A 27,952-nucleotide genomic window follows, 5' to 3' on the forward strand; every position below is an offset into this window, starting at 1 on the left:
TAATGTATGGATAGCGACCTGAAACCTAAAGGCACAATAAATACACAAACATACAGTACTGTGCAATGTTATAGTGATCCTATATAATTATTTCTCAATCTCTTTAATAGAATACATCCAGAAAATACAGGAAATGTGTATTTAGTATTAAGAACTGAAATGTAAACTGATGTGTCAAGTTTTTAGGGTAAACTGCCCTTCCACTTGAGCAATAACAACTGCAGGATCTCTTAAACCTAAATAAAATTAAATCCTAATTTCTAATTTTAAAGAAATTAGTCTTTTTACTTCATTCTGCTCAAAAACACTCAAGATGTGTTTAGTACCAAGAGAGGTCACACTAAACACTGACGATGCCTAAAGAAGACATTTAGTCTTGAAAATATTTTTTTTATTTTTTGTACATATTTCCTGTATTTTCTGTTTGTATCTTCATAAAATAGATTTAAAAATATGGATGGATGGACATTAAAACTTCTAAAACAATAAGTCTGGTGGTGGTGGCCTAAGACTTTTACACAGTACTGTGCATCTATACACACACATTTATACACGATTAGATATACACACACACACACACACACACACACACATGCAGTTGCACATAAAAACATTTTATACTAATTTTGTGTTCGCATGTAAAGGTATATAAGGGTGTTTTCCTGGACAGGGTTTAGATTAATCCAAGGTCTTATAGTTATATTAGGACTTTTAAATAACACAATACTGCAATAACTGAAACTTGCATTTTAGTCTGTGACCTATAGGATAAGCACTGTCCGGGAAACCGCCCAATAGTGTAACAGTTAAAGGGACACTCCACTTTTTTTTTTAAATGTGCTAATTTTCCAGCTTCCCTAGAGTTGAACATTTGATTTTTGCCGTTTTGAAATCCATTCAGCTGATCTTCGGGTCTGGCGCTAGCACTTTTGGCATGGCTTAGCATAATCCATTGAATCTGATTAGACCATTAGCATCACGCTAAAAATAACCAAAGAGTTTGGATATTTTTCCTATTTAAAACTTGACTCTTTTGTAGTTACATTGTGTACTAAGACAGACGGAAAATTAAAAGTTGTGATTTTTAGGCAGATACGGCTAGGAACCACACTCTCATTCTGGCGCAATAATCAAGGACTTTGCTGCCGTAACATGGCTGCAGCAGGCGCAACGACACAACGCACTGCCCGAAAACGGTCCCCTTGGTAACTTTCAATATCAGGGGACTATTTTCGGGCACTGCGCAACATCACTGCGCCTACTGCAGACACGTTTATTGATTACTACGTCAGAATAAGAGTACAGTTCCCAACCATATCAGGCCAGAAAATCACAACTTTTAATCCTCCGTCGGTCCCAGCACACGATGCAACCACAGAAGAGTCAAGTTTTAAATAGGAAAAATATCGAACCTGTTTGGTTATTTCTGAGAGCAATGCTAATGGTCTAATCAGATTCAATGAATTATGCTAAGCTATGCTAAAAGTGCCAGCGCCAGACCCGGAGACCACCTGAATGGACTCCAAAACGGCAAAAATCAAATACTTAACTCCTAGGGAAGCTGGAAAATGAGCATATTTTCCCAAAAAGTGGAGTGTCCCTTTAAGCAGGCTTAAAAAATATGTTTTTTACATAAATACTTTTTTCTTACTATGAGATAAACTCGAAAACAACTCTATCCTTTTCTCACACTTTTCCCCTATGTACTTGTACATTTACAACATGAACCATGCCCCCAATCCCACCACCCCAAGTTCATAAAGGTAGACAGATGAAGACATTTAACACATGGCTGTGAAAAGCCGATTTCACTTCATTCGTGGGATATTGCCAGTGTGGGTTTGATGAAAGCACATGTTGTGGGAAGATAGCAGAGCCACAACAAAGGCGGCCTTGAGTGGAAGCAAGCAGCGGTGGGTCCCTTGGCAGGACCGGGGCCCTCTTCATCCCTGGCACTGTCGTCATGAGTTAGTCACACTGCAGGAGAGGGCCCCGAACGGCCTGCATGTCTGTCTTTGCCGCAGATGGGCACAATGGGCCTGGCACTAGAGCGCACCTCTGATCGGAGACATGAAAGCTTAATGATCGCGCATCACAGTCGCGACGCTTTTTACGATCATTGACTGCGTGGAGCTTTTCATGGGCATCGTCTAATGATGAACGACACCTTTTTGGCACGCCATCTTTAGCTTGTGGTGGGCTAAAGCTGCGTCGAGTTTGCAAAAAGTTCTCACGTTATTTATTTGTAAAAGAGTTTCCAATGTGCATTTGGGAATCTAATATCTTTTAATATAGCTTGAGTAAGATCAGATTATGAGATTTTAGCCTGGATTTCTCATATTTCTGTCATTTTCCAGCTTTATTTATTTGCTTTTCTCCTTCACTGCTGTGATAAAGGAAGTCTGTTTTGATTTAACAATTAAATAGCGTAATACTTTTCGCTTTGGATCGTCCTCTTAGTTAATTTTCATCTCAGTCACCTGTCATTTCCTACATGCTGCGAGTATACACGTGTATGCCATGTACGCTGGAAAGAGGGACCTGTTTCCATATCCAGCTGTGCGCTCCGAGCTGCGAATCTTTCCCTCTCCGTTTTTCCCAGCCAGGAACAGCTGTCAGGTGTCTCGTATTGTTTTTTTTTTTTATAAGCGTTTAGGGTGGGTAGGTTGCCTTGCCACATCTGTTTGTGCGTGCGTATACGTTTTCACATTGGCTCTCTCCGCAGGACCCAGTTTCAGCCATTCTTCGCATTGGAGTCAATTGATGTTCACATCCTTTATGCGCCCGTGCCTGCTGAATGAACGCACGTATGCAGTAAACAGCGAGCATGCGGTCTGGTGTGCTCCTGGCGGTCTGCATGGCATTCTGCCTGTGCACAAACAGAAGGAATGAGGGGGAGGGTGAAAATGTGTTATATATACCCAGCATATGCCCAGCTATTGCAACAGCTTGCATATGGACCATACTTGCCTGCGGGCTTGTTTTTAAGAAAGACTCTCTGTGAGCTGTGGACATTTGCGAACATGATGTGTTTAAGTAAGGAATGATTTCTCAGAAATGATTTTGGGATCCCCACTTATTCATTTACATTTATGCAATCGGCTGACGCTTAAAAACGACTAACAGGGCAATTCTAACTACATACATTTTTAGGTATACATACATAACTCTGCGTCAATTTATACAGGTCAAGAAAAAACTGTATTTTGGCCGATACTGAATGGCAATATTTTTGTTATGGTGCCAATTTTGCCTGTCTCAAGGAATCATCAAAAAAAAAATATATATATATATATATTATGCTCCGCTTTAAAATAAAGTCAAAATTGCTTTTTGAGAAAGTGGTCTACAGCAGTGCTTTTATGACATTTTATAAAATACATTTATTTATCATAAATTCTCTGTAATTAAACCTCCAGAAATAACCAACAATAAAAATGTTAATCTTTAAAAAAATTATGTCATACATTTCCTTTGGGGGTATGCACGTATAGGGGGGCCGCATGCCGAAAAAGTTTGAGAACCACTACACTGTATAAAATACTGTGCTGCCTTAAAAATTTTTGTTAAATCAACTCAGATTTACAAGTCATGTCAACAGAGATCAGTTGTCACAACTTATAAAATATAGTTGAGAAAAGTCAACTTATAATTTTATAAGTTATAACAACTCACCTCCAGTTATAACAACTCATCTCTAGTCAAGATAAATAATAGTAAGTTAAAATGACTTGCAAATCCGAGTTGATTCAACAAAAAATGTTAAGGCATCAAAGGCAGTCTATAAAATGTAAAAAAATAATTATTATATATTTATTTATATAATATATATTTATATGAAGAGTTTGGTTCCAAAACGAGATAACTCAGTTTTTTACATTTTCAAAAATCGTGTTTGCATTCCAATTAATATCAATCAAACTGCAGTTGATTTGTTTTGATTTAAGCCTTCAGAACAAAAAAATACAGCTAAGTAGCACAATAAAACTCAATAAAACATGATAACATAATAATAAACATATTTTGAAGCCAGAGCTCAAAATTGTGAATATGAATGGAAATATACTTTAAAGATATTTTGCTCATAAGAATTTCTAGTTGTGTCCAACGAGTATTTTAGAAAAACATTTATTTCATAATGATATTTCCCCCCATTTTAAATTCTTATTATCCAATAAAAAAGATACATTTTTTGTGATTTTTTTAAATAAAAGATCAAAAGGATTAACAATGCAGATGAATTTCAAAGCCTTATTTGATCATATTTACCAAGAGTGCCAATATTCTTGGGCAGGACTGTATGTATATATAAATTTGGGGGGACATTCCATAGACGTAATGCATTTTATACTGTACAAACTGTATATTCTATTCCCTTCCCTTCCCCAAACCCTAACCATCACAGAAAACTTTCTTGTACCTTTATATTTATAAGCTTGATTCCTCAAGGGGACCTCAAAATGTCCCCACAAGGTCACAAATTTACTGGTATTCCTATCTTTACACACACACACACACACACACACACACACACACACACACACACACACACACACACACACACACACACACACACACACACACACACACACACACATATATAAATTAGGGATGCACCAATATATTTGCCTATAATCGGTATCAGCAGATAAAAGCAATTTTTTTTCACTATGGGACATCGGCCATTGTTTATAAACAGCCAATGATCAGGGAAGATTATATCCCGGCAATCAAAAGAAGCGGCAAAACACATTAAACTTCATACTGTGTGATTATTTTGAATTGGGTGGCAATGATGATTGCATTGCAGTTTGTACGCTCGGCACTTCTAGGATTTAATGACATAATACTTTTAACAAGGAGTAAAAAGCAAAACTATTGGTATCTTATCGGTACCGGTACACGTCATTCAAATGAATTCAATATCGGTATTGGCACAGATATTTTGTATTGGCAAAAATATAAGTATTTTGTATTCATAATATAAGTGTATAAATGCAGAGATAAAAATGTTTGATTTGAATTTGATTTAAAAATAAATACATAAACTGTAACAAATTGGTTCAACATAAAAAAGTAAGTTACGTGGTTGCCTTACATTTTTTGTTAATTCAACTTAAAAATATTAGTTGACACACCGGTATTGAGTTAACTCGTATTTTAAGTTGAATTAACTCGAAATCTTAAAGGGGGCATTTTTAGGATAAAAACTAAATCTTTGGTTTCCCCAGAGTACATATGTGAAGTTTTAGCTCAAAATACCATATAGATATTTTTTATAACATGTCAAAATTGCCACTTTGTAGGCTGTTTTTTGGTTGTGTCCTTTAAATGCAAATGAGCTGAACTCTGCACTAAATGACAGTGCCGTGGTTGGATAGTGCAGATTAAGGGGCGGTATTATCCCCTTCTGACATCACAAGGGGAGCCAAATTTCAGTGAGCTATTTTTTCACATGCATGCAAAGAATGGTTTACAGAAACTAAGTTACTGGGTTGATTTTTCTCACATTTTCTAGGTTAATAGAAACACTGAGGACCCAATTATAGCACTTAAACATGAAAAAAGTCAGATTTTCATGATATGTGCCCTTTAAGGCAACCAGGTAACTTACTTTTTTAAGTTGAACTAATGTTTTTTTTACAGTGTAGCCTACAGTAAATCAGGCTGATGTTATCTGCTTCCACAGTTTATTTTTATTAAGCAGACAAGAGGCCAGAAAGAATAAAATTCTATAATATTCTCAAAGAATATATTATTATCTAATAGTTAACTCATCTCTCTGTCACTTTCTCTCAATACAAATTCTTTAAAGGCTTTAAAACGTCCCTCTGATCAAAGTTTTGTGTTTCCTCAGCTCATCATTACCCTACATGACTGTCACACGCAGTTATCAAGGTTCTCATACAGTATGTGTGTTTCTGTCTCTTCACGCCGTCCATAAAGCCCATCTGTCTGCTTTCACTCCTCTTTATTCTCACGACTGCCTCTCGTCCCATCAAGGCTTCAGTCTGCAGCGCGCCGCACTCATTAGAACCGGCATAAGCATCGGCCTTCATTAATCTATGCCAATCTGCACAAGTGAAAACTGCTTTAAACACCACATCACTCCTATTGTCCGGTATTTATTCAGCTCGCAGGAAACCTCATTGTATTTGTTTGTTTTTTTAACAACAGGGAGACACTGTGAATGCGAGTGGAGTCGTGCGTGTTAGCCGCAGGTTCGAGCGCTTTGTGTTTGTGAATGAGGATTGTGCTGTGCAGGCCTGGCACACAGATCGAGCGTGTGTGTGTGAGGGGGGTGTACTGTGGGCCGAACCTGGCTGTATTCCAGCCCTGGCATCTCAGTGGCAGCAGGTGGAGCCCACTGCTTCCAAACCACCACCCCACCACCAACACACATACATGCGTACACGTACACACACACACATCATATGCCTAAATTATGTAGATGCAAATGATTTAATACAAAAATTGCTGTTTAAAAAATAAAGTGAATTTTTACCGTTTTTTTTATTTTTTATTATTATTATTAAAGGCGAGAATTTTTTATAAAATTCATATTTTACCAACATTTTCATCTGTTTGAATAAACTACAACGAAAATTCCTTTGTGATTGATATCATATGAATGTTTTTCGCTCCCTTAAAAGAAGGTCATAAGTTGCCCATCTTTTCCCAGACATATCCGACGTCTAAGTGTGCTAAAGGTCCGATCTGTTTTAAAACACAAAAGAGGAAGAGTAAGGGGATCCTCTGCTGTGTTGTTGTTTATTCATAAGGCCCAGCTTGGCAAAGCCCCGAAGGCAAGCTGCTGTAGTGCTGGATAATGTTATTACCCTCCGGCCCCGGTTCCAGTATCTCCACACAATCCTCCTCTATCCCCTCGTCTACCCACGAAAAAAAATCCTGCCCTTCAGTATTGGCACTCCAGGTGTGTTGCAGTTCGGGTCTGTGAGCGTGGGACTTTAGCTTGGGTGGTATTTACATTTAGCCACCTGGATATCCACAGTGTTTATTGTTCCCAAGCAGTCATCTTTAAATGGATATCATTTGAGTACACGTAAAGAGACACACCTGCATATACGTAGCTCGTAAACATGAAAGCCAAGTTGCACAAAGAAACGTAAAACAAATTACCCCAGCAAGCAATTTTGCATTTCAATAGCCGTCCAGACGTCTAGGATAAAACGAGGGAAAATTTGGGCTGTTGGTGACTTCTAACCATATCCCAAAAATAATGAATTAAAAATAATAACAAGTTGTTATCAGTGTTGAGTTTGCTTACATGATGTCATATCATACATCTCGCACATTATTATTTTCAAGTTTATTTTAGCTAGAATTTGGTTACTTATAGCCATATGATGGCTATTGCTTGCTGGGGAGTTTGTCTTGTACATGTTCAGCATATTAAATAATTGTTGAAATATTTGAGATAATTAAAATTAATTTAATTTATAATAATACATTTTTTATTGTGGAAATACAATTATAAGGGCATTTGTTGGTAACTTTCAAATTGATGGACAAAGCACTCTTGTTGAACTGGAGGGAGCTCGTGGTTACAGCGGATGAGACGGGATATCAAAGGGGCTTATGTATAGAAAGATCACCCTCTTGTGGCTTTTAATGGAATGCAAGGAAAAATGGTAAATTTGTTACACACCTTCAGATTTCCAGGTCAGAGTCCTAAACTAAAACATTACTCAGAAGTTAATTTTCATAAGACTACATAGAGTATTTTCTGCATGGTAGCTTTGACAACAAAAATAATTAAAAAATAACTGCAATAATAACATTACAACTCTTTTTACATTTATTAATTTAGCAGACACATTTATCTGAAGCAACTTAAAAATGAAAGAACTTTTAACATTTTGTCTAGGTGCCAATAAGCATCAATGACTATGTTTGTTACAATTATTTTTTTTATAATTTGGACATTTTATTATGGTTAAGTCAAGTGTGCCCTACACAACTAAACATTCCTAAATGCCAGTAACTTACTGTAGATTTTACATTTATGTTATTTACTGGCAACAGTTTGTTCAAAGTTAAATGAAACATTTTCAGTCTTTATCTTCTACAGTAAGTTACTGGCAACTAGCTGCATAATTACAGCACATTGTTTACAGTGCAAGGCTGTTTTTAAATGTGATACAGTATTAATTAAGAAATGTTTTGCTTTTATTTTAAGAAGTATTAATGATTCACACAAAGTGTACACTGTAAAAAAAATCCGTAGAAATTACAATGTTATTGCAGCTGGGTTGCCGGTAATTTACTGTAGATTTAAATTTGTTATTTACTGGCAAGAGTTTGTTCAAAGTTAAAAAAATAGATATTAACAAGTCTTTATCTTAACAGAATAAAACCATACAATAACAGCCTCATGCAAAGCATTCTCGGAACCAGAAATCATCATCAACCTTTTTCAGTTTTTTGCTTCAGATTTTGTTTCCCAGAATGTTTTGCTTGATGCTGTTTTTTTAGTTTTACTCTGTAAAGACAAAGACTTGTAAATGTTAAATGTTCATTTAACTTTGAACAAAATGTTTAAATAAAATTTTAATCTACAGTAAGTTACCGGCAACCCAGCTGCAATTTCAACGGATTTTTTTACAGTGCGCAATGCATCTAATAGGCATAGTGTTTGTCATCAACTTACTGATCATTTTATAATTAAATCACTATACAGCCTGTAAATTACAGGTATAAAAGGTACAAAAAAAGCACATATTTGCAAAAATTGTGCAATAATTGTTTAGACATTGTCAGATGTTTTGAGAAACTGAGTCACAACCGTTAGCTGTCCTCAAACATTTTACATTTGCAACAGCACTGTATTGTGACTAAATATTAGTATTAAATATGCTTTTCTGCGGCACATCTTTGTAAAATGTATTGCCAAATGCTTCTGCTCTATATTTTCATGATACTGCATTTTAAAACAGATTAGAGCTTGCATAGCATCCTTAACAAGAGAAGCAAACATACTTTTTCTATTGAATCTGTTCTTCAGTTTATAACTCTTCATTTTCCTAAAGAAATATTGTGTGACCCAGTCTGTAAAAACTGAGCTAAAGTCATGTTTTCAACATAAAATCATCCTATATAATATAAAGAAAATTCTGTGTTATAATATAAACATAACCTTACTATTTTTAATATTGACTAGTTGATGTCAAAGATTGAATTCAATGTGAAACCAATGACTTAATCAAACTTTCATGCTTCTAATCTCAATAACAGATTATGAGACTTTAACCTATTATTTAATAATCTTTCGTTTTTGTGTCGATGTTGCATTTAAAGTACTGTCACTTCCGATTATGTCCTCTAGGTGGAGTCTCTACCTATGTTTGATGAATGGGCAGATAGGATGAAAGCAGATGTCAGTCTAAATTTCTCAATTATTATAATCTTTAAGTGGAAGAAGTCGTTGTAAAAAAGGCACCATGGATATATATACTAGAAATGTAAAAAATATGCTGTATGAATATAATAGTATTACCATAACGTAACATTTGGATATGCATGGGGTATAAGATTATTAGATTATGTATTTTCATTGTACTAAATGTGTATTTATACAGTTAACTTTTATACTTAATTTTTATACTATTTTAATATTCTTTGTCTTTATCTTTAAAGTTATGCTATTTTTTTCCTAAAACATTATTTTATGATATTATTTTTCTTTATTTCAATTTCTTACTTACTGCTTTCTCGTTTCATATTGCCTTGGTCAACAGTAACCTTTTAAACATCATATTTATTTATTTTTACCTGCCTCACTGACCTTATGCATCATCACGTGCACCTTTATTGAAACTAAATTCCGTCGTGTTTTCAGGCTGATTTGTGAGATTATTTTTTTTATTATTTGAGTGATTTAAGCTGGAACGTCATTTTACAACTAGTTGCAAACTGATGCACGCTGCATACAGAGTCTGTAAAAGAGGAAATATGACGCAACCCATTGCAATTTAAATATGATGTTTCAAATAGTTGCCCTATTTTATTTGCATATAAATTAAGACATCTGCTATGTTTTGAATATTATAATAGACATTTGGATGGCAGATTGGCACGGCATGCAAAGTAGCTAAAAATTGCAGGATTATTTTTACAAAACACGTAACCACAACCTCATTTTGTTAACAGCAGTTTAGCAAAGTTTACTGGACATTTAATCACAACTTCACATGAGAAAATCAACAAGTTAATCCAGTCTGCTAATGTTTAACAAAGTCGTGATTTACGCGAATTGTATCTTACAAATTAACGCATTAAAAACCAGTTAGCAATCAAACGTATTTTTATTTCAAAGCCTCTTTTATTATAGTTTTCATTAGATGGTGATGTAACTCCCTTCTAATGTATTGCCCTTCTACAATTTAAAGACAAACGCGAGCTTTCAGCTTAACCGTGCGCGCGCGCGCTTTCTTTATCACCACACACGCGCGCAGTTATGAATTTACGAAACCACACGCGCATCCTGTAAAGTCTGAATGGATTCGCCTCTAAACCACTTCAGTTTATTCAACGTCCTTCACCATAAAAATATTTGTATTTACTTCAACCACACAAGCTGCAGAAAAACTTTATCCAAGTTGATAGGTTACCTTACCTGACTTGGTCCTGAGACATTGCCAAATTTGAAATAAGACGAAAACGCACCATAAAACCAAAGTATAGTTTGTATAAATGCATGAGTAGATCTGTTATCCATGCCGTTGCTCTTTGCACACTGCAGTTTTTGCTCCGTCTTTGCCACTCTGTATCCAAACGCCTTGGCACAGTTGACTTGGCATTCGGTGCCTTCTCATAGAACTTGGCAGAAATGCCATAAGGCGTCTCTGATGTCTTCCACAATTAAACCCACAGAAAAGATAAAGTCCTCGTTAGATTTTTTGACAGAAGGAGTCGTGTGCATTTAAGTTCTTTATTTTAAATGGATGATTGTTTGATTTTGTCTTGTAAAGGGCAAGTGGATAAATACATTTGAATGCATGGTGTAGGTTTGCATTTATTCTTTATAGCTATAGTATTTTTACAAACACTGTTTTTTGTTTTTCTTATCCTTTTTCTTTTCTTATAATCTCGTTTTAAAAATAGCCATATAATTACCATAATTTAAAGACGTGAAAATTACATTTACGCATTTGGCAGTGCAATTCTGCATTAGAAGGTAGCCTCGAACCTATGACCTTTTGCACTGTTAATGCAATCCTCTACCACCTATACAGGAGAAAATTAATTAATACAAACCAGGCTGGTTATATAAGGTTATCCTCAAGGTTTGCATGTGTTGTCAATAATTTAAACTTTTTGGGCACGTGCTTTCTACTATTCATGTTGAAATTTATGAGAAATGGTTCTGTAAATGACTCTCAAAGAATTGAAAATTTTCGCAATTGTAATTGTTTTCAATAGAAAAACATCTACAGTATCAAACCGTATTTTCTTTCAAGTCAGGCCTAAATATGCTTACAATATAGGATAGACAATGCTTAATGTAGAGGGAAAACCCGACTCTGGATATTAGAAATGAATAGTCTCTTAGCTCTGTTTAAATCTCATTAAATATCTGAAATGGGAGTTTTCAATTCTGAATTTAGTTCAGCATTCTTTAGACCTGATGTAAATGTGAGTTTATTATCAAATGATAACATGATTTTAAAACAGTTAAATGTAAAAATAGGATTATTTCGTTCAACCTCATTCCGATTCAATTTTATGACGTTTTATGTTCTTGGTTTAAGGGGCTTTATTATTAAATACAGATGATTGGCCTTTTGGGTTTTAAAAGCTATTTAGCTACATTACGGAATTACATTTAATTTTCAGTCCTTTAACGGTGAGCTTTTTTTCGTTAAATGTTAAAATAATAAAAATGACGCAATGCACCTGAATGAAACATTTTAGCCTTAAATATGTCTCTCTGTAAAAAAAAAGTCTCAGTTCACACATCAGGTAGCCACGACTCCTGCCGGTTGGCTGTACCGAGGGCTGCACGTGCACAGAAAATCGGTGGACTGCCACGCGACTACGGTTTTGATTCTTAACTAAAAGACATGACAAGCGAGACATCAAGTGCTTTGCCTCTGTTATGCTTTAAAGTTGCCATACAAATCGCTGCGATTACAAGGGTGATTTGCTGAATCGATTGTAACTTTTGTACCACGTCACCAAGCCAAAGACGCACGTCAAAGTGCACGTACTGTCATGATTGGATCGCTGTCAGATGTCCAGATGCAAAGAAGATATCGTTGTCCTTTGTAATGTTCGTCCAAATGCACACTTTTGGGTGCCAAATTGAGTGACAGTGTTTTACTTTTTAATTCTTCAAATTAAAACGCCAAGTATGTCAGGTTTTAATATGTTGCAATGGCACGTGCATACTAATAATTATTTGCAATCATTTTTAATGCATAAGCTAAATAAAAAATGTTATTCAGAGATGCTTGAATGCATAAACCTTAGCATCCTCGTCAGGCTTTCAAAACGAAAAGTCTGATATCATAAAGATTCCCAGTGCAACTTATTTGTGTATCTGCGAGGCTGTTTACCCACAAACCGAAATGTAGGAGTTTCTGCAGCATGGTGGGCGGGTTGTGGTGACGCGCGTGTGAAACTTGACCAATAGCGAAGTCATACACTTTGAGTTTTGGCCAATCACAGACAAGCTCCCCTTAAACTCGTGAAAACACCAGAGGGGTGGTCGTGCACCTGCATCATGTTAGTGTGACTGAGTATTTGTAAGCAACTGCATATTAATTTTTGATACATTGTGCTACTTTGAATATCGCATAACTCGCAAGGAATTACCGTTTTGTGTTTGTTTTATTGTTTAATGCTTGAAATCTCATTGCAACACAATGCATATTCAATACATGCAGTGCGTTTTTCATCGGATTGATATTTCATATCATGTCACTCTGTGTTGTATAAACACTTTATAGGCTACATTGACATGAATGAAGACTGCACATTGCAGTTGTCTAGGGGGCGCCCGGTGGACTTACACACGAGAGTAGATAGATGGTTAATAATATAACAGTGTTGAGTGCCAAGCTGATTTACATCGGACTTGGTTTGATTATTAATGATGTTTGCACGTTCAGTACACGTGATTAGAAGCATAACATTGCATTGGCAGGCACTTTCCATCTCTTTCCTTAGCAGGTGGTTTATCTGACCAGAGGATGCACTTGACAGTATCATTTAGTTTTTATCAGTTACATGCACATATCGTTTTAATGTGGGTTCGTTTAGATCGATTTTTAAAACTTAATATGCATGTGCACAAAGGAAGTACACGACTCGTATTAATTCATCATTTGCATTCAATCTGCGTTACAGTTATTGAAAACGTCGGTGCTTAAAAACTAAAACATTGTGCATGGATCAATGCTGATCACGTGCTCCACATATAAAGTAAAATAGCATAAAGCTAATTGATTAAATAATATTTTTGTTTATAGAAAACATTTTTATGATTTAAAAAAATTAAATACCATATGTGCGTTTTTTAACTTTATTCAAATATTATAATGCATACAGTGAATAAACCATATCACTTTGATGCCAAATATTGAAGACAACATAGTGCATAATCGTGCATTTTCAGTGCATCAAGTTAACGTAGTCGCTAAGATCGACAATAACGTTTTAGACAAAGCAATCGATCAGGGAGATAAAATGACAGTGGCAGTAGTTGTGAAAGTTCACCCCTTGTAGGGGCGTAAATCTAACACAACATTCATGACACTACTAACAGATCTTTTTCGTTTTTATTGTCATTTCTAAACACATTCAAATTAATTTGATCTCGTCTATAGTGTTTTCAATAAACTCGAAAGAAAATGGCACTCAGTTACTTTATATAAATATTTAAATTCAATGCGCAAGTTAAACATACGCATCTTAAAACCGAGCAATAGTCCCCTTAATAAAAACTGCAACGCCTTTCAAAGTGCGCATTTCTTCTGTCCCGCATGAGTGTATGGCTCTTGTGCCGATACTGAGGGCGCTGTGCTGAGGGGAAGAGCCCAAGAGTTTGTCCACCGGCCACTGTGAACGGGAAAAGTGAACGGCAGCTACGTCTCCGCGCTCTCTGTCGGACGGACTCATATCGTGCGCTTTACTTCCCCCCCCCTCTCTCTCTCTCTCCCTCACTCTCTCTCTCTATCTCTCTCAGGTCGAAACTAACTACGACACAAGTGCCAGCTTTTGCAACAGGGGGTTTTAAGGATATCATCGTCCCAAAGCATGCCGAACCCTCCTCGCTGCTCGTAAACCGGACTCCGTTTTGCTTCGTGCCGCCGCATGCCTGCAATGCTCGCGGTGGATGCGAACGCGCGACGCGGCTCAATCAGGGACGGCGAATAATGAATCACACGCGAGTTTTGTAAAGCATCCGGACGACTTTTTGTATCTCTCTTCATTTCCCACGAACCGCAAGATGAAATGATCGCTTTTTTCCGGCGGCTCATCGCCACAGTTTAACTCCTGGCTTTGTGAAATCTCCGCGCATCCATCCGCCGTCGGGACTTTTCTATAGGCTGCCGTTGACGATAATGCCTTTGGTGAAAGTTTGGATGTACAGCTTTAACAGTGCAGCGTACAGTAGATGTGTGTAACTCGAGGCGGGGTTAAAGTTCAGCTCTATGGAGCGCTGAAGCGTCGCGCGCACTTCGCAGAGTTGGAAATGTGAAAGCAAGAAGCGAGGCTTTATTTTCCCTCTCTCCCTTCTTCTCTGTCTCTCCTTTTTTTCTCTTTTCATACACACGGACACACGCATATACATATACACTCACAGTCCATACATTCACATACACGCACACACAACACATACATAAACACGGCGATTCGTTACAGTTATCCAAACACACGCCAAATCCAGGAGTCAAAACCGACAGATATGTATTCTCCGCTATGCCTAACACAGGTAAGTGACATTTTTATGCATTGTTCACTTTTTTTGTTGCATTTGTGCCGTGTCTTTAAACGGGACGGGACCTATAGAGGGCTTACCTTTGCTTTAGACAAGTAACTTTGTGTGCAGCAAGGCATTCCTGCTCTGACAGAAACAACTTGAACTACCACATGGCGGATGGCGCCCACCTCACATACAGTAAATACATATGTGTTTTTATACACGGTAATATATAGTTGGCAACTATTTTTCTCATTTCAGTCGCGTTTTGCGTGGGGTGGAGCATGAAAGTAAATGGTGTGCACGAGCTCACTTAAAGTTATTTTCTTCGTGCACGCGACGTTATACTGTAACTTTAAATTTTAACGTTATGCACAGTTAACACGAATTGATTTCCTTTACTGTAATGTATATAAGAAACAAAACAACGTTAAACACGTTAAAAATAACATTTAGGTGCATATTATTAGTAAATATTGATACAAGTTAGTCAACCGTGTTATTAATGTATCAACTTTTATCGGAAACGTGCAGCGTACGACATGTAACACAGCAGACGTACAGTATGCCACTTCATCAATATAAAAAGTTGATTTTTTTTCTTTACGTCTCTATATTGTAAAACCACTAGACATCTTTGTAATTCATTTTTTTTTACATTAATATAAATGTAGGTTGTTTCCTTAGCATGCACATTTTAAGATTTGCATTACAGAAACTTTGTGCTCTCCTGTGTGTGAGGCTTGTTGTCAGATATCTGACATAAACGTATGTAAATACCAAATACATAGTGCTGCATGCATGTTGCAGTTTTTCTTTTAAATTCTATCCTTTATTTAGTGTTTTTTATTAATAAAGGACAAGAGGGAGTAAATAAGGTTTAAAAGAAACACATTCAGAGTCATGGTGGCAGGTGAAGTAAGGTGACAGATCTGCACAAGCTGTACTGTACCGTTACTACAGGCTTAGTGGGATTTTAAACTGTTTGCTGGGTAAAAGGTTTGATTTTCAAATGCACAAAATAAAGTGAAGGCCTCAGTGTTGGGTTGTGTATTGGGATGCTTATTTGGCCATGTTAGTTGCAGTACGGTTGAGGATTCAAAGGAAAAAAGTTTCCTAAATGTGTGGAGAAAGACAGACTTTATTTAATGTTCTTTAAAAAAAAACGTATGATCTATAAACTGATTATTTTGCAATAGTCTGTTGTTTAATTGTAACATCATTTTATATTTAATGTAAAAAGGGGTACATGAGGAGGGGAAGCTTTTTACAGTTTATGGACGCCACTGTAAATTTAACACGTTGACGTTTGACTGACAAACGCAGCTCATATGTTTTTTCTTTTTTCTTTTTTATTTGCTTGACTGGTAATATATGTGGGTAAAAATGACAAACATAGACTTCTGCTAAAGAAATGAATAGGCCTAATAAAATAAAATGTCTTTAGTAAAAGTTTAAAGGAGTAATACAATCCACATAATAAAATAAACTACTAACAGTCTTACAGCTTTCAAAACAATGTATTACTTTTTATGCAAGTCTCTAAGTCTTTCTTTTTAATTACCAGTTATAATAATATTAAATGGCTAGAAAGTAGTTGTGTTAAAGCTAATTGAGAATAGGCAATGATTTCTTCTGTTTCATGTTTAGATAGAATAAGGTTTGCATTTTTTGTCTGTGTTATCATCTTAAAATTTAGGATCTGTAGTAGTTCCAGAAAATCATCTATAGTCATTTACTTGCATTTTTACTGTTAACCCTTAAAATACCCAGGGCTTTGGAAAAAAACTGCTCTTGTGTATCTATGTAAAAATACTTTAATTTAACATTTTAATCAGCGAACGCCTTTAAGTGTATTGACATGTGTCCTTTTAGAGACCCGTGTAATCGTACGTCCATTTAACCTATTATTGTGCATGCATTAGAACTTGAATGTCTGTTTTAACTACGAGGCGCTATTGTTCCCTGCTGAGGCCTTGCTATAGGACAGAGAAGTTCAGCTTGAAACACTTTAAGATTCTGGACAAACGTCATGCTGACTAAACTCTATATTGTTTGCGTTTTATATTTTTTGCACGTTCTGACACTCAAACTTTTCTTTTTGAAAGCATAGCATAATAGCTTTCTATAGTTTCTCTTAACTTTGTTTACATTTGTTAGAATTGTAGCAAAAGTTGCACTAATGCACGAATATTTCTGTGCTGCATGTTTTATTCATCTCAAACACGTGTTTTTCATATTTGGTAAATTTAGGTAATTTTTATATATATTTTTGTTTGCAAAATACTATAATTTAGTATTTTTTTGCCAAGATGCACTTGCGAGTGTAACGTGTATGCAGTCAAAACCGTCTGTGTATTTCTCCATTATTTATTTGCTTACATTTTTACTAGAAGTGTGTGTATATAGACAAGGCTGAAGACGCACCTCCTTTTTCTAAAAGTTAACAAATAATAAATAAAACACATGTGATATACACATACGAAAGTCACAACAAAAGATGATATCGGTTATTGAGAAGTTTTTTTTTTCCTAATTTGGATTAAGTTACATAGACACTCGCTAAAGGGGGAGACCAGGCTTCATTCACTGGGTTATGTTGTGCAAGATAAAACAATGCAGTTTTGATGTCACGGAGGCGAGAGTTTGATTCTTGTAGACAGGAAGGAAACAATATGATTAAACATACACGTTTGTCTCGAAGGAGGAGGATTTTCATGCACACACACACACACACACACACACACACACACACACATGCACATTGTGCTACACATCAAAATAATATTATATACTTGCTTTATGCAAATCTTTATTTTCTCTGTAGTGTAACAAAAGAGATATGGCCATATGCATTTGTGGAGTATAACTAGGATTACGTTATAAGATAAAAATATCAGTTTCTAACAAAGATGTTCACTTTTAAATCTCTAGCTTTGTTTTTGTACACCCTAAAAACCCTAAAAAATTTGTTTAATTTTGGGATTTTCATATATTAATTTTTGCTTATAGTACATTTTGTTTATGTATTACTTTGCATTTGAATCAATAATTATTTTATTCATCCGAACACAGTAGTAGTGCTTGAGATTAAAGAATAAATGATTAATTAATAAATATCACGACATTCATATCCATACGGTTGTTAAAATGAAATCAGCGTATAGCACAGATACAGTGCTTGCTTGCTTGTTGGCAGGCCTGTCGTGCTCACACGGTCGGTTTTAGGACACGATGCAGGGCTATTGCTGTTTGTGGAAATGTTATTCTAGTGATTGGCAGCCTGCCATTATTCTCTCTGTCATAAAAACCCTGCGTTATTTTTTGTGTGTGTGTAAAATCCTAAATTATTTAATAAAAAACACATTTGTTCCTTTCACTTTACAAAAAGTAGGCATGAGCAGTCGTCATGAATCCAGGCAGGCCTTTAGATGCAAAAATAAAGATTTTTTTGTAACTAAGGAAAATTATAAGTAGTAGTGATTTAGTCAATTCATGTTTACTTAAAACATTGGTTAGGTTCAGACATGCATTTCTCTAGAAAATATAAAATGCCAAATATGCCCTCTTGGTAGATTAGAAACATACACAAGCACCACCAGATTCACCATTTTTACTTCTTTGACCATGTGTAAAGATAAGTCATTTTAAACTAGCATTGCTGAAATAAAAAAGTGTATTTTTTTGTCAATTCAAATAGTTTTATACATTTTTTCTGTGTTGTGAGTTAGCACCGAATGAAGCATCGCCAAAATCCCACAATCTCCCACTCACACACTCCTATTTGAAACAACACACTCCTTTCTGATACAGAATAAAGTAGCACGCTTTTGGAACCGTGTGTGCGTTTTATACAGATAAAAATAGCCAGTCCAATTTTCCTGGTCTGTTGTTGTATTTTCTCGGCCCTGGCAGACCCCTACAGACCAGCATTCTTGCCAAAGAGCCAAGATATGTCCTAGACCGGTTTACACACACACACACACACACATCCTTGCTCCGTTCACAGACACACTCCTGCTATCCACGCTTTTCAAAATAAATATGAATTTTGTATATATATATATATATATATATATATATATATATATATATATATAAACAAAATGTGCAGTGTAAAATCTTCCCCATACCTCATGTGGTTTTATGTATAATTTTGCGTAATATTTAAAGCAAAAAGTATTTTTAGAAAAAAGTTAAATTTTTTAATATATAACAAAACAAAGTTTTCCTCCAAATGTAAATCTCTAATTTCTTCTTCTTTGTTGTGTTCGCAGGATGAATTCCATCCTTTCATCGAAGCTCTTCTGCCCCACGTGAGAGCGTTCGCCTACACTTGGTTCAACCTGCAGGCCCGCAAACGAAAATACTTCAAGAAGCACGAGAAGCGCATGTCTAAAGAAGAGGAGCGAGCCGTAAAGGACGAGCTGCTCAGCGAGAAGCCAGAGGTCAAGCAAAAGTGGGCGTCGCGGCTACTGGCCAAGCTCCGCAAGGACATCCGTCCGGAATTCCGCGAGGATTTCGTGCTCACGGTTACCGGGAAGAAGCCCCCTTGCTGCGTGCTCTCCAACCCCGACCAGAAGGGCAAAATGAGGAGAATTGACTGCCTGCGTCAGGCGGACAAAGTCTGGCGCTTGGACCTGGTCATGGTGATTTTATTCAAAGGTATTCCGCTTGAAAGTACTGACGGCGAAAGGCTGGTTAAATCTCCGCAGTGCTCGAACCCGGGGCTGTGCGTGCAGCCTCATCACATAGGAGTGTCCGTAAAGGAGCTCGACCTGTACTTGGCCTACTTCGTGCATGCAGGTAAGTCTAATTTTTTGTTTGACTAATTAAAGGGAATTAAGTGGCATGCAGCAGATTGTTTGTTTTTGCAGGGCGAATAGGTTTTACTCCACATAAACAGAAGCGTGGATGTGAGGTCACTCCACACAAGTGATTTCTAAGGAAGTTACAAATCAGATTAGTGGCAGAAGCTCTTCATTTTATCAGCAAGTCAATAAAGCAGCTGGGAAGAATAGGACGAGTGTGTCAAATTCCCTCTTTACTGCCTGCGCAATTATGCTGAGGCACAGATTTACTCCAAACCAAGTCGGAAGAAATGACCATCATTTGCTTTCTTCTGCCAGTTTATACATTTCCCAAATAAATACAACTTAAGCACAGGGACTGACGTTTGGCAGAAAATACAATAGCATAACAAACCCACCACTATAAGCATCCAGGCTTACTATTATTATTATTATGCCATTTTTTGTTATGCATCCGTTACGTATGATCTGTGATTGCTGTTAATTGTAAACACGCAATTAACGTGATTTTTTTTTAGCAGGCCCGCATGAAATCTGTGGCGGCTGAATTCAATTCAATTTCCATTTATTAAATATTTTGGTTAATTCGATTACGCTAACCAACGATAAGATTGAAGCGTTCTCACCTTTTATTTAACACATTTCATGCCACCAAAGTTTGAGAGTGTGCCACTGAATTTTAGATCCAGTCGCACATGTGCGACCAGTAAATTTGACCTTTTTTTGTGATGTGACACTGAATTTGAAACAGCACATTGTACTTTCTGCATCTATCATTAAAGTATTTATTAGTAATACAGTGGAAATAAGTAGAAATGTTAGCATGTTGATTTACTGTGTGTGCCCCTAAATTTTCTGGTTGCGCCCCTAAAATTTTCAGTTGGGGGCCACTGTGCTCCTAGTGAAAAGTTAGTCTGGAGCCCTGCATTTTGTCGTTTCAAATCCATTAGTGTGCATAAGGCTCCTTCAGGGCCTGGTTATTAGAAATATAAGTGACCGATTCACAGTTAATTGTAAAGTCATTGTGCGATATAAAACAAAGCTGTGCTAACTAAACCGACTGTCATGTTAGTTTAGCTTAAGAAGTACAGAGTAGATATCTGACAAGAGAGAAGGCAGCAGGGGATCCGTCTTCACTCGGTTTAACACAAAAACACGCTTTCACTTGGACTTAAATAACCGAGCACCTTAATAACATTTATTTCCTCTCACACGCATGTTGGCAGCAAATGCATTCGTTCTGTACGGACTAGACTTCGACACAAATAAAAAAGTTAAAACGCGGCATGACCCCAAGACCACAAAGATACAGCCGTGAGCGCGAGCTTATTGCAAAACGGTAGCGTGTGAATTATTCCAACTAAAGGCCCGGACCCTTTGAGCTTTTTGTAAAGATAAGTACGACTAACGTACACTGTCACTTTAAACACGTCTCCCCGCGGCTGCCCAATTCCTCCGTTTTGATCTTTTGAAAGCCTATTCAGCGGGGAGCCTATTTAGCGGCCTCGCTCCCGCTAACATCCTAATCGGCAAAGTTACCTTTTTTTTTATTCGGCGGTGATTGTGAATGGATGTCAGCTCGAGAACAAGAGGAAGGGAAACTCTCATCTCAACTCTGACCGCCGATCAGATTTCCTCCGCTGTCTTATTTAAAGCAGCGGAGCGTTGCCGGAGCCCCCTTGATTAAAAGCCATGTGAAGAGAGGCTGACCTCATACGCAGATGGTGAAAGTGGGGCTTCTGAGAGGAGCTAAAGTCGGTAATTAAATTTATCCCACAGTCTTGCCAGGGCAAAGGGGCGCAGGCCAGCAAACACACCCACTTCATCTGGACAACAACACAGCTGATATTGCTATCGATACTAGGAGGATTAGTTCGTGATTGACGGAGGAAACATTATCGTTGACCTCTGTAACGACGGGGGATTAAGTAATTCGGTTAACATTTATGAGTTTAAAATACTCGTTGTAATTTTTTATATTAAATATTTCCTTTATTATGCTGATGTGCAGAAATAAATAAAAAAATTCTAAATTAATTTTCCAAAAAAGTGTAAACATTGTGGCTTGACCAATGGTGGGGTTTGAGGCGGGACCATCTGTTTAACCAATGGTGTTTCGTAAACCAGTGGTTTTCAAACTGGGGGCCGGGGGGGCCCCAGTTTTATGACATTTTATAAAAAACATTAATTTATCATGAATTCTATGTATTAAACCTAAAAAAAATAAGGCTACTAACCAAAAGCACTACTTATTTGTATAATTTAATGTTTTTTTATTAAAATGTTGAGAACAGTTTTTGGTCACAAATTTTCTTGGGGGGGGCCACAAAGGAATGGACTGTACACAAGGGGGGCCACACGCTGAAAAAGTTTGTGAACCACTGTCGTAAACCGATTTTATTTTTGTGGTTCTCAAACTGGGTGCCGTGTCCCCCTGGGGGGGCCCTGAGATGGTGCAAGGGGGCCCCAAATTTATAAGATTTTATAAAATACATGAATTTATCCTACATTCTGTATAATAAAACCTCAGAAAAATAAGGCTACCAACCAAAAGCAATACATGTTATAATTTTTATTTTATAAAGTATTTTAGAGTGTTTTATGTCATAATTTTTTTTTTTGGGAGGGGGCATGAATGGATGCACCGTACACAAGGGAAAAGTTTGAGAACTACTGCCTTACGCACCCTAACGTGAGTTTTATAATCACCTGACATCTGACAGTCGTTTCTCTATTTTTGGATTATAATTCAACTTAAATTGTTGCATTTATTATTTAAATGTATTTTTGGTCAATCCTTAAATATCTGTTAAAAGACAACAACATAATTATTTCTATTAAAAAGACACACGTGGTGAGGTTGGCGCGAGTAAACAGGACGCACGAGTACGGCTAATTTATGACAGTAGCACTCCGCACGTGGAAGAGGTCGCGGCTTAAGATGTTAAGGTCACGACCCCATTTTCATAGCATTTGACCCCCTAGATAAACATCCACTCCCATTAGCAGCCAGTCAAGCGGAGGGCAAGCTTTGGTTTTGGGTTGCCCCCTTGACCTCCACATAAAACAGGTGGTTTTGTTTGCGGTGTGCCGTCTTAAACCAGACTAAAGAGGCTAATAGCCGCGGAGACCCGGACTAAAGCTCCTTTTAAAAGGCAGTTCTTTTCACATTATGAAGATTCATTTGCTGCAAATTTGAGGTGTTTAATTTATTTTTTTCGGGATGGTGGAAAAGCTGATTTTTTTAAGTTTATCAAAAAATAACCATAAAAAATATGACGAAGTGTGAAAAGTAAGATAATAAGAGGTAATGAGTAAAAAATGAATACACATAATCAAAATTTATTGGAAAAATAAACAATAACAACAAAAAGGTCTATTCAAACTCTTTGAAATCCATGTATTGGTATTTTTCAGCTTAATGCCCTTTGAACTGTAGTTGTGTCTCATTGCCCTGTGTTTTCAATCTCGCTTCACAATGGAAGGATACCGCTGGTGTAGATAGATAACAAACCGTAGACGCGGCATGTGTGGACATTTCCAGAATGGCTGATAGATACTTACATTGAACTTACCTTAAGTGACCCGCACGGCAACCGGTTACGTTTTAAAGATGTCTGACCCACTTCCATTTGAGCTCTTAAACAGATTTAGCGTCTTTCAAGTTAGCTTTGACGCATACGTGTGCAAAGTTTTTTTTCTTCTGTGAATTCATATCAAGTTCTGTGAAGTCGGCTTAATGCAAGGGGGGATTGGACATTTAGATCTGGCTAAAGACTTAAGCCGGGACATAAACGTAACCACATAGTTAAGTTAAATCAACAAGTTTTTTTTTTTATCGCCAGTAACCGAATCCACTTACTGTATCCAGATATCTTCAGGCTGACTTTTGGCCCATCTTGTGTTACAGCCGTTTTTTATTCCCTGCCTTTCCACAGGCTGAGGAATAACAATAATTTGGCTCTATTTAAAGCGATTGTGGGATAAACCACAGCCTTTGTTGTGGTTACTGCAGTACACACTGTGGGTTGGGACATCCCCACCCCCTCGCACCCATCCTCTCATACTTCTCAGCGCTTGTTTCGGCTTCTCGTTTGCCTTGGTAATTCCAACAACCATCCTTATAACAATGCCCATTAAAAATGAGATTGTTGCCCATTCATAAAAACACATCGTCAAGTTTTGTCCAAAACTACTCTGGCACATGACCAATGCTGAAGGACCGGCCACTATTCAATGAAAGGATACTGCAGATTCAGTTTTAATATCGTTGCGTTTGACCGGCCTTTGAACCAAGTTTCTGCTGCAATGTTATTGGATTAAACAAAGCAGATGGTTTTGGGAGAGGGAACACTGTAAGATGATTTTGTTGCACAGCACTTGCCTTTGGTGGGTAGATTTCTCCTAAACCCGATTGCGAGGCAAATTCGTGTAATCCGTTTAATGTGCATTGTCAGTGCCGATCTTTCCTTGCAGATTTGGACCGTATTCGTTGGCTTCAGTTGTAGGGTTTCAAATGTCAACAGTCTCAAAACAAAACCGTACACAGGGATTTTTTTCGCAGGCGACTATTAATGCGCTTAGTATTGATTTACAATCCAGCTCATCTTTTTGGTGTTTTTTCCTCCTTTCTTTGCAAGTAACAAAATTGATTTACACACCAGATCATCACACACAATTTTCTCCTCTGACATAAGAGCAGCATGGGGAGTCCAGGCAGTGGGCAGTAATCTAGTGGCTGTGTGAGCGGTACACCTGTGCTTTGGGTTTACCGCCGTCCCCCTGTGTAGAGAGGCAGGAAAGGTAATGGTAGGGGTTGGCACCAGTCAGTTTTTGCTAATTAGTTTTGTATTAACTCCTCAGTCGTCCCAGCGCACAGGCACTGAGAGTGAAATGGGCCCCGTGATGGGCGATCGGCTATTTTTATTTTAGATTTTATCTCATTTATTCTCACGTTTGTTTAATGCTTCCTGTGCTGAGGTAACCGTGAATTGCTTGCTGTTCGCATTACGTAATGACTAAGAGAAAATCTGCCGAATTTTTCAGTGTAGATTTAAAGTCGCAGTCGACCGATGTGTGGTTTTTTTTATGGCCAATATTAAAGCAACACTATGTAGTTTCCATGTAAAAATGACTTACAGCTCCCCCATGTGGTTGAAAAGCGCAACAGTGCCTGGTGTCAGACACTCTTCTGCAGGCAGGGGGAGGGGCGGGGCTGTGTGCTCTACCCTCCACCGCCACTTTCAGAGTGTGCTTGTAGCAGCTAGGAGGCTGCTCAGGTTGCAGCAACATTACAATTTGTCCAGTTAAAAGTTGTTCTATCACTGAAATAATTTTATATAAAGGTAAAAAAAACTACATAGTGTTGCTTTAAGAAAGCGGTGTGGCCGATATGAGGCAGATATAACAAAAATTTAATTACAGTAAATGAGAGACAAACCGCTGAGAGAAACAAAGAGACAAACAAAGTAAGGGTAATTTGGTGAAACTTAATAAACATAATATTTATAAAAATACTTTTTTTTAAATTATCTACAAGACATATGTGGTTATGATACCTCACTGTTCTGTTTGAATAAGAGAGTGTTGTGTGTAACACAATGTGTGTTTACATTAAACTCCTAATTTTATTGTTGTTTGCGCCATAATTCTTAAATCTGTGGTACACAAATGTGGAAAATTACACTTCTTCGTGTTCAAAGAAAAATATTTGGTTATTATTTATATTAGCTGGAATAAATCTGAAAAAAGACAAACCATAGTAAAGGTCTTAGGAGGTTAAAATGTGAATAATGATTGGTAATTTTACTGTCTGTCAGACTTTGGCTTTACATCAGCGTGCATTTTCATTACAAACAACAAATTGAACAGATAGACAGGCAGATGTACTGGCCGATTGAAAAGATTTATTTCAATTTCAATATACAGGGTTCCCACTGGTCCTTAAAAGTTTGTGAATCTGGGGGAAAAATGTATGGCCCTGGGAAGTTCTTGAAAATATACATACATAGATGTAGGTCATTGAAAGTGCTTGAATCAATTTTATGCAAGAAATTTTCTGGAAAAAAATCCTGTGTAGTGTAGGATAATATCATAAAAATTCTAGACTTTTTAAGCACACATGCTAAATTGTTTGCTTTAAATGCTTATATCTTCTGTATGCGAATGTTGATTCATACCAAAATGCTTTTTTGCATAGTTGTGAAAATACACAGTTACGTATGTAACTGTTGTTTCCTGAGAAGGGAACGAGGCGCTGCGTCTCCCTTGCCATACTTCCTGCGTCCCTGTAACGCCGTCTTTGGCAATATTTCAGATAGCGATATACTTCCTGGCTTCCGCGTAACCCTGTCTTTGTTGTTAAGCCTCACCATTGGTTGATTTTGATATACACATTCAGACGCCCTACCCTTGGAGGCGTCCCCAAAGTGTCACCGCAGTGACGCAGCGTGAGTTCCCTCGAAAGGGAACCGTAACAATGTATCTTTAAAGGTAACACGATGTACCCTTGCTCTCACTTGAAATGTGTCCCCATATTTAGTCCTTGAATTTGAGGGTATTGCACCTGGAAAGTCCTTGAAAGGTCCTTGAAATTGATGTTAACCAAGGTGTGGGAACCCTGAATATATCGGCAGATTTATCGGCGACTGCAGTATATATCGGTCTACCACTAAATTAAAGAGGGTGAAATGCATGGCTGTTTACATATCTGCCGTATGTTTACATATGTCATTTTTTATTACTGGAAAAAATGTAAAAAAAATGCTGGGTTGTTTTAACCATAGATTGTAAAAAATATATCCGTGACAGGTTTGTGAGGAGCTTTTTTGAAGCCAATAGTTGGCGGACCCTGCCGTTGCCATTTTGGCCGCACGTCACCTCGCATCACTCGCAGATAACCAAAAATGGGTAAAGAGGTGGGACGTGGGTGAAGCTAATGTGGCTGGTTGCTGAAACCACGCCCACCTAGCTCGACTGTAGTGACAGCAGTAGCAGTTCACCCGTCACTCAAGCGGCCACGCCCTTAATTATGCAGAACTTTAAGGCTTAATATAATTTAAATGGATGAGTTATCAAAAAATTCACCCCCTCACAGTTGTCATGAAGACCAAAACCACTTTTTCTGCTGTAAAGTTGGGAATTTTAACATGGTGTCTACACTGAAAAAAATGATTAATTGAATTTAATCAATTTTTTTAAGGTAAGTGGTTGCAATCAATTTATTTAAGCTACATTTAAACAAAAGTTTTATATTTTATTTTACTTTACTAATATTTTTTGTTTAAATGTAGCGTAAATAAATTGATGGCAACCACTTACCTTAAAAAAATGGATTAAATTCAATGAATCATTTTTTTCAGTATGGGATTGACTCCCTTTTGGAGCCTGTCTCTAGTGGTCAGTCAGTGAATTGCAGTTTAAGTTATTTTCGTGTTGTCTTTACGATAGAGCCTGGATGGTTGGCTCAAAAATGAACCGTTGGATTAAAGTCAATTCTTGGTTAATTTTAACCCGGGGTTCGGTTTTGTCCGTAATTGACCGATTGAATGTTTAACACAATTTTAACGTTTTGGTCCATTTATCAGAATTCAGAACAAGCGAAAAAGCTGATTCTTCTTGTTAACTGAAAGTTGAACTACTATCATATATATACATATATATACATATATATATATATATATATATATATATATATATATATATATATATATATATATATATATATATATATATATATATATATATATATATATATATATATATATATAAACAAAGCAAGTGTTTTGTAAATGTAGAAAATGCTAACAGAAAGACATGTATAAACATAATTGATCTGTTTGTCAATGCTTATTTTGTAATGTACTTCAGTGTTTAGGTTCTTTCAAGCGTTTTGCAAACTCATGGCTCTGTCATACTGCATGAGGGAAGCGTGCATCGTGTGTCTGTTAAGGATCAAGCCGTTCTAGACTTCCAAAGCGCAGACATCTTGTTCATTACTGAACAGCAACTTTGGCTAACTTCTGAGAATGGAGCCTTTGTGCGCACATGCCAGTCAACAAGAGTGCCATTGTCTTAAGCAGCGGCCGGTAGCGAGCGAGGCATTGCAAGACCTTTGCCGTGAGGAACTTTGATTGTATTAAGTCTTGCTGAGGACTTCATTAAAATGTTGAGATGGCTCACGTGCGGCGCAGAC

The 27,952-nt window shown here is 37.0% G+C and overlaps 1 protein-coding gene across 11 annotated transcripts in view; it reads left to right on the forward strand.

Annotated features, from left to right (window-relative positions):
- The window catches only part of nfia (nuclear factor I/A), a 186,726-nt gene that overhangs the window by 35,647 nt on the left and 123,127 nt on the right, over nt 1-27,952 (forward strand). For 6 of the 11 annotated variants that reach the window (XM_055218426.2, XM_055218428.2, XM_055218425.2 and 3 more), the window contains exon 2: nt 19,225-19,753. In XM_055218426.2, the coding sequence (XP_055074401.1) occupies nt 19,225-19,753 (529 nt within the window). Of the gene's footprint in view, nt 1-13,964; nt 14,960-19,224; nt 19,754-27,952 lie in introns of those variants that run through there. The other 5 variants (XM_055218433.2, XM_055218430.2, XM_055218431.2 and 2 more) reach the window with 5 other exon arrangements.

This window comes from Misgurnus anguillicaudatus, chromosome 23, assembly GCF_027580225.2.
Source record: "Misgurnus anguillicaudatus chromosome 23, ASM2758022v2, whole genome shotgun sequence".
NCBI lineage: Eukaryota > Metazoa > Chordata > Actinopteri > Cypriniformes > Cobitidae > Misgurnus > Misgurnus anguillicaudatus.